General features: G+C 44.1%; 1 protein-coding gene and 2 non-coding genes across 6 annotated transcripts; 2 read left to right on the top strand and 1 right to left on the bottom strand.

Moving 5' to 3' along the window:
* Positions 1-1097: 1097 nt before the first annotated feature.
* Positions 1098-12005, bottom strand: wdr45b (WD repeat domain 45B). Of its 4 annotated transcripts, none has more exons than XM_060037526.1 (11): positions 11547-12005; positions 10828-10911; positions 10551-10580; positions 9877-9978; positions 8635-8722; positions 6490-6584; positions 5918-6108; positions 5445-5530; positions 5086-5187; positions 4791-4912; positions 1098-4128 (listed from the first exon to the last, which is right to left on the bottom strand). In XM_060037526.1, the coding sequence occupies exons 1-11, from the start codon at positions 11611-11613 to the stop codon at positions 4022-4024; spliced, it is 1074 nt and encodes a 357-aa protein (XP_059893509.1). In that variant the 5' UTR covers positions 11614-12005; the 3' UTR covers positions 1098-4021. The 4 variants fall into 4 exon arrangements, with proteins under 4 accessions (XP_059893509.1, XP_059893510.1, XP_059893511.1 ...); XM_060037527.1 differs by having other exon boundaries at positions 10837-10911; positions 11547-12002; XM_060037528.1 differs by lacking the exon at positions 10551-10580 and having other exon boundaries at positions 11547-12004.
* Positions 12006-12282: 277 nt separating this feature from the next.
* On the top strand, positions 12283-12355 carry trnar-ccu (transfer RNA arginine (anticodon CCU)). The gene has a single exon. It is a non-coding gene; the product is annotated as a tRNA-Arg (tRNA).
* Positions 12356-12793: 438 nt separating this feature from the next.
* On the top strand, positions 12794-12865 carry trnaq-cug (transfer RNA glutamine (anticodon CUG)). Its single transcript has one exon. It is a non-coding gene; the product is annotated as a tRNA-Gln (tRNA).
* Positions 12866-12942: the final 77 nt, after the last annotated feature.

Raw genomic sequence — 12942 nt, forward strand, 5'->3', positions numbered from 1 at the left:
TCCATCAAACCCCTCCCACCATCTTATTCTTCAGGTGCCAAAAGAAAACATGAACAAACAAAACAATACTAAAACGTTCGAGAGAATTGACGTTTATGTGGGCGACAAAATGTGAAGCATAACTATGACGGAATGAGATAGATTGTGCAAAAAGAACGACGAAAGACCAAATTGAAAAGCAAAAAAGAAACCGTGTTGTTGCTGATAACTGAGCCCTACCCGCCCCCAACTCCTGCCCTCGTCCACGCCCCCAACTCCTGCCCTCGTCCACGCCCCCCCTCCCACAGATCAAAGGACCTGTCGACCAGCAAGTGTCACACCAACATTTCTTGCTGCTTACACCCCATAAGGCAGCTCTACAACAGTTTTTATACATGTTTTGGTTCAACCTCCACCTTCTCTCATTCATTCATTCATTCATTCATTCAATCATAAATTCATTCATTCATGCCCGGGTGGGTGGAAGAGAGGGAGGGGGCGGGGTCAACAGCGTCACATTATGGTAGCATTACAGGCGAGCGCCTCGTTGTGAGTCAGACACTCAAAAAGCAAAAACGACAACGAAGAACCACAGAACCACATGGCCGGAGGTATTGATCTATTCCTCAGTTCGCGGGCCACACCGGCCAGCGTGCGCGGACGTTCCCATCTATCGGCAGCTAGTCTCGGCGATGACCTACCTAGAGGAGAATAAAGAGTAATAATACAACGTTGTGAGTAGATACTGCAGTATTCTGTATATTTGGGTCCTCTTCTTCTTTATTTCGTTTCTCTCTCCCACCTCCGTCTCTTAAGGCACAGATAATCTAGAAATTATTAAACCTACTAAAGCTATAACTGGGGTCTTTTGAAAAGAAAACCAAGGTTTAAACTTGACCTGGTTTTCTGGGATTTTCGTTTTTGTTACATGGAGTATGAGGTTCCGATGAATGTAGTCTCCTTTACTTTTCCTTAAAGAAAACACTATATGGAGTGACTCGTTTTTGTTTTTGTTCTGTGTTGTCCTTTTCCTTCCGCTACCGTCAAATGCAAAATTTTATTACCAGTGTACGTCTAGTTACTATTTCATTTTTTTTATACATATTTTTCAACTAGCCTTTGAGATAAACGTATATTTCCATGCGTATTTTGCCCCCTAGCGCCTCACCAAGTTTGCATGTCCTGGATCTAGACGACACGACTAGAGCAGAGAAAAAACCGACTGTTGAAATTGAAGACTGAATCTCAGCTAGAGGATTCGGACCAGTGTTTGCACTTACCCCTCGAACTTAGGTTCTCCGTGTTTTCCGTTACTCCTTGGTCGTCATCCTTGGCTTTATTCGTTTTATTACAGTTTTCGTTTTTCCGTTTTAAATTTGAGTTCAAGCGGCCGCCTCGGTAGCGTGGCCGTCTCCGTTTTATTCTGTTGGGCTACTAAAAAAAAAAAAAAAAAAATTATATTTCAGATTGTATCCTATGTTTTCACGAGGAAAAAAAAATACAAGTGATAGATGTATGTTCTGCTTCCGTGGGTCACTGCTTTTTTTTGTTTCTTTTTTTTATAAATTAATTTAAAACCCATGACCAATTTCTGTGAGTCTTTTTTTTTTATTTCATTTTATACATTTTTATAGATTTATCGAAAGCTGTCTGACACCAGGTTAGAACCCTGGCAATATTAAGTATTACAATATTGTATATCCATAGGTAAAGAACTCGTGCCCAGAGGGATATTGATCATATCTGATATTTAAGAATTGTTTCTTCTTCAGCAATGCCTGTTTGCTCTACTGGAGAAAACGTCTAAATTTGCATAACCCTGAACTAGACTGAAGTTTGTTCTTTAAAACCAATGGATTGATCAAAACTCAAAACTTGACTTTGAAAAGGGGATGCTATTTCATTTTTACTTATTGGAACACCTGATTGATTCTACTGCAACCAGAGTCAAAATGTATCTTGAAACATCCCTCTGTGTTCAGTAGGGGACACCAAGTATAGAAAAAGCTACAAAGAACCCCAAATAAACATGATCATGAATGGAACACCCGTATACTATTTGTCCAGGTTACTTTATAACTAGGCTTGACGCACAATCTTTCAATCACGGTACTTTCGTAGGTCTACAGAACATATGCACATTGAGAGATGTACACTAGCGTAAAAGCAGTTTTATTCATAAATACAATTTTGGGTTGTACAATCATTTGAATGTGTTAAACTTGTGTGTGCAGCATTAATCAATGCACAATGTTGTGTATGCTGTGTGATAAATGCCTGTAGGTTTACATTCTGAAACAAGCCATTGCAAATTAATTTAATCCCAAGAACTGAACAAACCAAATGTAGTTTCAAATCACTGGACATTGAAATTAACAGACTATTTCCCATTCTGCTGCAAATCTAACTGTAGTGAATCAACTATTGAGCACAGACCCAAGATGTGCCCTTTAAGAAAGTGGAGCCCAGCTTCTTAAATAAAAGTGATGCCATTGGGATCCAGATGGGAGGGGGGTGGTGATACCGAGCCACACAGAATCCAGTAAACCCATTTCTAACGGACCAGTTTTTGTTCTAAGTGTCGTCGCTGGATAACACAGGCGCACTCAGTCGTGTTAGTTTGGATGTGTCGGCGTGATTAGGGATTTTACCGCCTACGACTCTCACAGACCTTCTGGGCACACTTAAGCTGCACACTTGAAATGAAGGCGCCACTATGGGGTGCTAAATTGTGGCCGCCGCTGTGAGAAGGGTCGACTTGGTTCACCTCACGGTCAACAGGCAGTGTGTTTACTGTGACTGGAATGCCACTACCCCGGCGGAGAACATGACTTTTTACAAAAACGATTAACTCAAGGTATATCGGTTAAGTATTGAACACGGCAAATGTGAGGAATCGTTGAGTGCAATTTTGACCAAATTCAAAAAAATAATACTTGGGTTTCATCACCTTCTTCGGTAATGTTTTGACCCTCATCAAAAGGACCGTGATGTGGTTCTAGAACACAAGAATAAATGCCAATTGAATCCCTATAAAGTGAGATATATTGCACATACCAACAAAAGACAAAACAGAAGAATGAGAAAATAAAAAACGGTTATTCTGTACAGTTATATGTAGTTAAGTGATCAGTCCGGTAGATCTTCTTCGTACATCGACTACATGTAAAAATCTCGATTCACCATCATGTCTTGCGTCAGGGGAGATATTGTTTTGGAGGTTCCTGTGAACAGACTCCCCAAGCCCCCGGAGAGAGAATATAAGTGTTGGGTGACGAATACTTAGCTCGGATACATCATCAAAAATAGAACCCAAAACCTGCACCCCCACCAAGTGCAGGTCGTTGGTTCTCAGGGATCCTGCGTTGCAAACAAGTCCCGATGATATAAATGTACATTATACCACAGACGGACACACATACATACATACAATCGCACACACACACACACACACTTTATGTGTGCGTGCGTCTGTGTATGCACGCTTGCTCTACAGTCTACATTCTGAGGCACTCCCTAGATTTAGGTTAGGCGGTGTTAGTTGACAAATCTCTTGTTCTTTTTTAGGTTCTTTAATTCCATGTTACCTGTAGGAATCAATGCGATTTAAAAAATAGCCATAGTATTTCACAAAGTCAGCGGAAGACATCGTAAAAAGCAATACATTGTCCTTTGAAAAAATAAAGAAAGGAAAAGGAAAAAATAATCCCTCTTTGTATTCCCTTGTTCTTCGGAAGCGTCCGGAAGGCGATCCAAAGCAGGTGTCTGAGTTCTCTCTCTGCGTCTTCTCCGTCTGTATGGCCTTCTGCTGCAGGTACAGTCTTCCATCACACGTCCTTGCCTCGTTTCCCGGCCCCGGGGGGGGGGGGGGAGTGGGCCTGATAGACCGCTGGCCGCTCCCCCCTCAGAACCACAACCGCAAAAATACAACTCAACCGGGCTCATTGGTGGGTCTGCAGAAGGGGGCGACGAGGACCAAACAAAAAACCAAAGTCGTTTTGGGGGGGGGGGACGGGGGGGGGGGACGGGACGGATTGGGGCGTCAGATCTTGTCGTCGGTCATCTCGAGGAACTGGGCGTAGACGTCCCGGGAGCACTCCCCCTTCTGGTTGAACAGGAATTTGTAGTAGCTGCCGTCGGCGCAGATGGCTTCAGGAGAAGAAGAGAGACGGACGGAAGAACACCAGAGAGGAATTAACTCGACATCATAGCCCACAAGTAATACAGGACCAAACCAAACTCTTTGTTGGGCACTCATTTGGTGTTTTTTTTCAGTTGATACATTTGGGGTTGAATCGGGGCCATGTTTGTACGTTTTGTCGGTTGGATGATTGTACAGTTTTCTCGAGAACAACTTCTTGTTTTTATAGTTGCCTACGAATCAATATGGAACGGGCGACACAGAAGCATAAAAAAAACAAATGAGAAGAGTGAAAAGATAAAAGTCTCGGTGTCGGTGCTGCATGGCCTCTAGGTGACAATAACCGGAGACCTGCAGACAAGGACTCTGGGGGGGTGTGACTGGAAGACCAGTTTATTGTAAAAGTTTGTGTTCAATGATACATGAGCTGGTGCTTCCTGAGTGTGTGCGGCTATGGCTGGTTTAACATACACACATGCACACACTGACTCATCAGTTCACAGGTGAGGCTGCACAGGTGTGCAGCGTCAGCCAGCCCCAGAGTCCAATCAGCCTGACTCGGGGCCAGGTGAGGCTGCTCCAAGCAGCCATCGACCACACACACACTCCCACAGTCTCCCGTCTAAAAAGCGAGAGACCCTGGCCCAGGATGGCGCTGCCCCCGGCGTACCTATGACGGCGTTCTGCTCGGTGCCGAAGGCGCAGACGCAGGGCGAGCCCGAGGGCACCTGGAACTTGGAGAAGCTCCACTTGGAGCTGAAGTACTTGGGGAGGAAGCTGGCCGACGCCAGGCTGCAGGGCAGAGAGAGGAACACCTCGGCATGAACGATCGCCCGCAAAGAAAGGTTCGGCTCAATTCTGTCCCATTTTTTCCAAGTCCTTTCTAGTATCGAATCATTTTTGATAGAGGTGTTTATGAAGTCCTTATTTTATAAGGGCTGACGGAAGGCGCCAGCTGGTTAAACCTCGACTGCTTGTTTCTTTTGGGGTCCTCTGCGGCGAAGATGTGGACGGTGCCGTGGTCGCTGGACACGCAGATGAGCGACGCGTCCTGGTTGAAGTTAATGCTGGGGAGGAAGACAACGGAGCAGGTCTGTTAGCACCGTACACATCCTGGGGGTGGTCGTGGCAAAGCGACACACAAAAAACATGTGGACTAAAACCGTACGAAATGCAATAAGTGTACAATTACAAATACAAATGCAACCGAAAGAGAAAGCGTGTGTCCATCCGAGGCAGCGTCGCGTCCTCGGGGCGTTGTGGCTTCACGTGCAGTGTTAGTAGGTGGTGGTGGTGGTGGTGGACGGGACGGGACGGGACTGACCAGTAAATGCTAGCTGCTTGCGAGCCTCGTCTCAACTCCTGGATGAGTTGCCCCGCGGACGTGTCGAAGATTCTGACGAGGGTCCCCTGGGGGAAACACCGCCACAGATAGATGTAAGAAAGGCCCTTTGGGTGAAGGGGCGAGCATGACTTATTGAAAAGGACACCGAGCAAGAGTTTAGGCCCAGATGTACTTAAAAGAGCAATGCAGTTTTTTCATAGTCTGTGGAACTGCATTATATATTATTATAGTGTGAAAAGGCGCAATCATTCACATGGTACTGCCATTGGTTCAACAGTACCATGTAATTGATTGCACCCAGCAGTGTATCGGAGCGCGGGCGTTTGCCAACGGGTAGACTCGGTTGGCAGGCTGCCCTGCAAAGTGCACGCACTGTTTGCGATCTTAACTTGCGATCATCATTTTTTCCGTCTGCGCCAAACCAAGCCAAATCGCCAAAAGTGGAGGCGTACTTTCTCGGAGGCGGTGGCTATCCTGTTGCCCTGCAGGTTGAGCGCGATGCAGCAGAGGGCTCCCTCGTGGGCCGGGATGTCCACGGGGGGCTTCTCCGTGTTGGCCAGGTCCACGATCTGCACGTGGCCCGAGTGGGTGCCGGGGAAGGCCAGCAAGGAGTTGTTGCTGTTCGGACACAGCACGCACAGACCTGAGGGGGCGCAGAGGGGGACGGGAGTGTGAGACATGAGGACGACGCAGCGACGGCTGTGGTATTATATAGGACTCTTGTACTGTCCATAGTGAAAGAACTGAATTGGAGTTATAGTATAACTCTATACTATAAAACATTCAGAAAAGCTTCCTGAAAGGACTGAATATTTCGTTTAATAGATTTTCATCCAAACGCGTCAGTAAACTCCAACTGAAATGGGTATAAATTGGTTATTAACTCAATGTTAAAATTCACTACAAATCAAGCATATACAAAAAGTAAGTGGAAGCGTTAAAAACAAAAGCGTGACCAACAGCATAGTGGACGTCCAGGCCGGGCATTAGCCGCAGAGAGCCGAGAGCCGCACGGCAGACTGACCTTTGGGATTATAGCAGGTCTCGAAGACGTGCAGCTGGTGGGGGTTGTGGGTGAAGGTGAACACTTTGATCATGGAGTCCAACACCACCACGATCCTGAGGGGCAGCAGAAACACCGTTCACATACACATCCGTAGGGTTGCACGGTGGTCCGGGCGAGGCTGCTGTCATTTTCTACAGCACAAGAGGCGCGATCGATTGGCTGCTTGCCGTCGCCTTCCCTGTCGTCGTTGTGTTAGATCAGCCAATAGCGCGCCAGGGGGAAAAGCCAGCAAAAATTAATCGGAGGCAGAAAGAAATGTATTGCTCTTCTCCGTACCCTTCTGCAGGGCAAACTCAAATCGCCGGGCAGAATGGGCGGGGCAACCCAGTAGGGCTGGCTATCGTGGCCAGTTTTCTAAATCGATTCGATTCATTTCGATTCAATTTGCTCTTGAATAATAAATGGCTCAACTGCGTTACAAAATACAACTGTGCTTTATTTTTTCACTATACCTTAAACAACAGCTTTTAAGTGCAAACTTGTAAATTGGACAGTTTAAACTTGAGATGTAAACAAATCTGTCTCAAAAGTGCAATTTTTGTAATTGGAAAGAAATTGCAAGTGAAAGTGTACTTCAAGTACAACATTCCATCACTGAAAATTTAAAATTCCATCACTGAAAATTGCATTATTATTTTTGCACTTCTTAAAGTGCAAAAATAATAATAATGGTAACAAAAAATCAAGAAATAATAATAATCTATCTCAATGCCCTATGAATCAATATTGCAAAATTCAGTCTAGTTATGGGGGTTGTGATGTGACAGCCATGGTATGGATATGGCTACATGTAGAAGACTGTGTGATTGGAAGGGTGTGCCTGGGTTGTTGAAAGAGCACATGTATCTGTGTGGTATTTGTTCCTCCTTCTTAATAACAAAGATATATAACTAGTGTATTTCCTGGAGGCAACTTCCTTGAGCCCACTAGTTAATGAACATGCACTGTTAATATTTGTTAAAGGGGTAGGTTATGAGCGGAAAAACCCAATATAACATTATAAAGCCATAGAGACGGTCTGACACAATGCACATCGGTCAGGGAGAATGTGTGTGCCTGCCTGATGAAATTGCTCACTTTACTGCTACACATTCAACTGATGTAGGGTGATTTTGTGATGGTATTGAAAAATGAACACCCTATTACAACAATATCTTCACGCAGACACACAAACGCATAATAAAGACAGCCATGAAGATATAATTCTATGATTCTAAATGGTTCAGCCTGAAACTATATGAAACAGGATGTATACACAAGACAGTGCACATCTAGGTAATCTCTCTGGAACCACAGTCTGTGTTTGATCAGACCTCAGGTTAACCTCTGTCAGGGGATCCTAACTTCAGTAGGGTCACGTCCTGTTTATGTCCACTGCTGTGGACTTGCAACCTGCAGCTGCTCTGATCGTCTGTCGATTGTCCCTCGGTGACATGAAAGGGTTCTTGTTATGGGTGAAAACCAGCCCCGTCATTGAATACACTTTGTGTTTCGTAAAAGTGAACATCAGTGCCATTGTGTTCGTATCTTGAATACCACACCGCAGTCATTACAAGAGTGTGGCTGCTGACTCATCTTTGACAGAAAGGCCAGTGCCTTTTGACCTTTCCATACGCCTGTTGGCTGTTGCAACCACTACTTTAACCGTGTGGAACAGTCGACATAGATTAGAAAGGGTGCAGTCGGGAAGGTTTAAGACAATTAAGACCATTCAAATGTGATTTGGTAGGAATGTCTAAGCCATCCCATCAGAGATTAGTGAGTGAACTGCTCTGTGAGTAGATCTGTTCTGGTGCACGATCGCCTGCCTGTGTTTGAAACCCTTTCGATTTTAGACCACTGATGAGTGCACTTTGACCAATTAAGGAATCCATCTTTCCTGCTAGACAAAGGTGTTTGATGCAACAGTCCTCAATGGTGGATGAACGTAGGGGACTTTTTTTTGGTTGTAATTTATTTTATTTTTTTGCCCTCTTCACGCCTTTCCCTTTACAACTCTGAAATCATACCGACAGCAGTTTGAAACAAAACAAAAAGAGGCTGATTTTTATTTATAAATGAGAATGAATCGATGGCAGCAGAGCGAGCGCGGCATGTCTCTACCTGTCCCGCCGCAGCTTCACCGCCTTGACTTCTGTAGAGAACTCGATCTCAATGACAGTCTTCTTCTTCAGGTCGTCCCAGATCATCACTATCAGAGAAGATCACAGTCAGACCAGCACACACAATCCTTACAGGCTAATGCCAACTGCACTGCAAGAGGGTTAATCTAATAAGCAGCATTGCCATCAATCAGACTGTCCTAACAGAGTCCCAGCCAACCGAAACGAAACAATAAGGCCAGGGGGGGAAATAGTTTGTTTACTCGGTTTTCACTTAAGATGTCGTCATACGAAAGACAGTTGCCTTGAGTGTGTGTCGCAGAAAAACTGCAGATTCTGCAAACTCAAAGCAATGCAAAGGCAGTGCACAGAGCAATGCACAGTAAAGGCCAATTGAAGCATCAACAAGAGAGAGCCTATATGAAAGAGGTTCAGGAGAGCCCACACGGCCCTTGGCTTCCTTCGTCATTCTGATTCTCTGACAAGATAAGCCAGGCCTGAATACATTTGGAACTCTGTGGCCAGATCCGTGTTGAGATATCGTGTTCCCACTCAACACAACAAATACTTCAGAGCAGAGTGTAGCCGATGGTGAAGACGTTTCACTATTCACTATCACTCATGTTAAATATTAAAATCGATGGACATTTTGACGGTAAATACAGAACGTCGGATACGATAAATGGAAGAGGAAACTAACATGGTGCTCCATTAGTGCTCCATTAGTACATTACTTTCAAAAGGGCAGTGTGTGTGTGTGTGTGTGTGTGTGTGTGTGTGTGTGTGTGTGTGTGTGTGTGTGTGTGTGTGTGTGTGTGTGTGTGTGTGTGTGTGTGTGTGTGTGTGTGTGTGTGTGTGTGTGTGTGTGTGTGTGTGTGTGTCGACTAGTTTGCATATAGGGAGACTTTTGTGGCATATTTTGGGCATTGTGGTTACAGCCTGGTATAGTTTAACCAACGTTTCCAACACTACATTTGTGTGTTACAACTCTATTTACAACAGTTAACAATGTAGAATGACTAACATGTTAACAATTTGAAAATGGTTGCATGTGGAAAAGAAAAAAAAAAACAGGAACACTGACTCAGGGATAGATATTGCGGAAGTGAGTTTGACCCTGAATCGTACGCAACTGAAGCTCCCATATAACCTTATTTCGGAAAAAGAGATCAACAGACATTTTCACAACTAGTTCCTAATTTGGTGTCTGGAAAGAAACAAAAAAAAAGAGCTGCAGCCGTACCTTTGTTTGGAGGATACTTGGGTTTTTTCCCGCCTCCAACCAGAGCCAGGTAGTTGCACCTGAACAGCATCTCAACATGGCCGACTCCGCCCTCAAGGAACTCTGGACCAACACAAAACAAACACGCTCCTGGTCATTTAACACACGTCGCGTACCACAGGGCTCAATTGCAGCAGTTGAATAAGGACACAGCCAGTCAGGAGGATGATGTGATTTTCAACCCAAAAATATCTATTCATCCCTTGAGGGAAATAAAAAAGGGCATTCACAGTTTAGTTACAGTTTGATTTCATTGCCAGAGGTTAGTCAAAGGGCAAGTTTCCAAACTGCTGCATACACCAGACCACTGTGACAAGAATTTCATCCTCCAAAATCCAAACAAGAGAGTTGGGTCTATCGGCATGCTTGGGAAACCGACACTTTGTGGGTGTCGGCAGTGAGCACTGGAGAGAGAGAGAGAGAGAGAGAGAGAGAGAAGTAGTCTACACGCCGACCAGAGAAGTTCCTATACCCCCTAACTCTTTCCGTATTGGCCAAAGAGGTGCAAAGAGGGTCATGTGCCGAGTCACATGCTCCAGCCTCTTGAGGTGTTGGGTGCGTTAAACCATTGACTTTCCCCTATAACCCTCAAACACCAGTGAGTAACCAGATTACAACTCATCAACGGCGTGTACCTTTGAGTTTGCTGTCAGAGTTCTGTGGCCCTGTGTGCATAAGAACGAATGGCTGGGTTTATTGTAAATTCTATTGCTATTACATGCTTGATCAATGCTTTTGCGTGCAATTGCTGCAATGTGTCCTATGACAAAGACTTTTCAGACTTAGAAAATCGTGATAGAAATGTTACAAAGCAATAATAAATACAACGATGTGACGCATCTGATTATCATTAAATTTCAACATACATTAACAAATAATATCCAATCTCCTTATGTGTAATATCATCCCTACCATGGTTACCTTGTTTCTCCTTCTCCTTGAGGGGGTCTGTGTTGTACACACGAAATCCAGTCTCCATTCCGCAGGCGAAGCAACCTGGAAGGAAATCATATCAGCTTAAAACAAATGATTTCTTGATATAATAATGCATAATTGAGCACTGCATTAAAATTGTTTCATGGACGAAGACAAAGAAGAATATGAATGGGGAGGCAAGTTATTGCATTTTGAGCATTGAATGAGTGTGTGTCGACAGTATAGTATGTTGACTGACAGGTGTGAGCGTCGTCAGTCTTGAACAACTAGGTTGTATCAGCCGAAAGTGTCACACTAACATGTAAACCATTTCCACCCCATCACACACGCAAGTAAAATTGAGTGTGAACAATGTATTTATGAGCGTTGTTCTGCATGTGAATGACAGCCGTGTTCGCCCCGTGTGGCCTGGCTCAGTAGCTCAGGAGCTAGCAACAAAAAGCCTTGGGATGGTGGTGGGGCAACTTAACATTAGCAAATGTAGTACATTTTTACAAGGTCAACGCGCTGTGTGTCTATATAATATCTATATGGGTATATATCGCTGTGTGTTGACATCTCAAAGACGTGTTTGTCCCGGGCTTCGAAGCTAGCTAAAGAAGGCTATCGTCCCCGCTAACGAGAGTAGACGAGTCACAGCTAACGTGAGTACCGCTGTTTTTAGGGTGGTTTAATGCGTTGTGCCAATTCCTCACCATGGTCCTGGTTAAATCCCGCGTAAAGGAGTCCGTTCCCATGCGGATTGGATGGTAGTAAATTCATATTTTTTAAGAAAACAATCGGAAACGACCAAAAGTTAACCGCTAACCATTCCTCCAGTTGCCTGTGTTCAGCAGCAGCTAGCAAGACGGGGAGCAACTGATTCCGTTTCAGTGCAGTGCAGACGTAGGCTGAGGGAGGATCCTGAATTCTAGCGTTATCCCGGTCTAACAACTCGCAATTTCCGGTTTCGGACTACCTACGAGTTCTCCTCGCCAGACAACTGTCCCTGGAGCGAGAACGCTATGAAATTGATGACGATATAACAACAACGACAAGGAGAGTAAACAATAAGCAACGAACTCTTCTTCTATTCCGCCTGTCAGCACTTAACCCATGTAACAGAATCTCCCGCCTCTTCCTCGCGCATAACGCCCACTTGGAGCATCCCGTTCCAGGCGTACCGTCGTTCCTGTCAGCGTCTCAAGCCGTGAGTGTATTTTGAGTGAGTCAGTACTCCATTGGTTATTGGGCGTAAAATTGTCGTTATTTCCTGGTTTAGATGAATATGCTAAATCAATCCCAATAATGGGTCAAACATCAAAAACAACGTACAAATAAATAATAAACCATTCCGTAAGTTTAAAGGCTTGACCACTTAACGTTGGTTTAAAGGTTTGATGTAATTATGAATATAATATATTCATCAAGAGTAGTGGGACGGCTCAACAAGCCCCAGTGGCCTAATGGATAAGGCACTGGCCTCCTAAGCCAGGGATTGTGGGTTCGAGTCCCATCTGGGGTGGATCTTATTTTCACGCTTTCATAATTAGTTTAAATTAGATCAAACCTCAGCAATCGAAAAATCACATATACGAATAAATAACATGGAATGCAAACGGTAACGGCTTGATCTCGGCATGCAAATATTTCCAATGCATTTCTGGGGTATGATTTAATTTCTTTGTCCAATTTCAAATATAAATGTGTTTGAATATCAATATTTCCCTCTAATTGGTTTTGGCAATAATACAGATATTGTAGAAACGTTGGAATTATTCAGATGTTAAAAACAGATAACACTTTATTAGGATCCGGAGGAAGGTTTAATTGGGATACATAAAGTAAATGATAATGCCCTTTGACAATGATGCATTATAGTGCTGAACAAGGCCATTTTGACATAACTGCCATGTCTATGGAATAAATATCTAATGTTATAATCCCGTAATGGTTCCATATAGGTTCTATGGTGTAATGGTTAGCACTCTGGACTCTGAATCCAGCGATCCGAGTTCAAATCTCGGTAGAACCTGTCTTTTTATAACCACTCTCATTATAACCACGATTTCGTTTAAGTGAGAAAACTAAAGCATCAACAATCACAGAAAC

Source organism: Gadus macrocephalus, chromosome 18, assembly GCF_031168955.1.
Source record: "Gadus macrocephalus chromosome 18, ASM3116895v1".
Classification (NCBI taxonomy): domain Eukaryota; kingdom Metazoa; phylum Chordata; class Actinopteri; order Gadiformes; family Gadidae; genus Gadus; species Gadus macrocephalus.

What these genes read in the sequence shown, in the direction of transcription:
- wdr45b (XM_060037526.1), bottom strand. Translation starts at nt 11,613, where the DNA reads ATGAATTTACTACCATCCAATCCGCATGGGAACGGACTCCTTTACGCG. An exon ending in GACCTGCTATAATCCCAAAG is followed by an intron (nt 6,109 to 6,489) that starts GTCAGTCTGCCG and finishes GCGCCCCCTCAG; the next exon opens with GTCTGTGCGTGCTGTGTCCG. An exon ending in TAGCCACCGCCTCCGAGAAA is followed by an intron (nt 5,531 to 5,917) that starts GTACGCCTCCAC and finishes TGTTTCCCCCAG; the next exon opens with GGGACCCTCGTCAGAATCTT.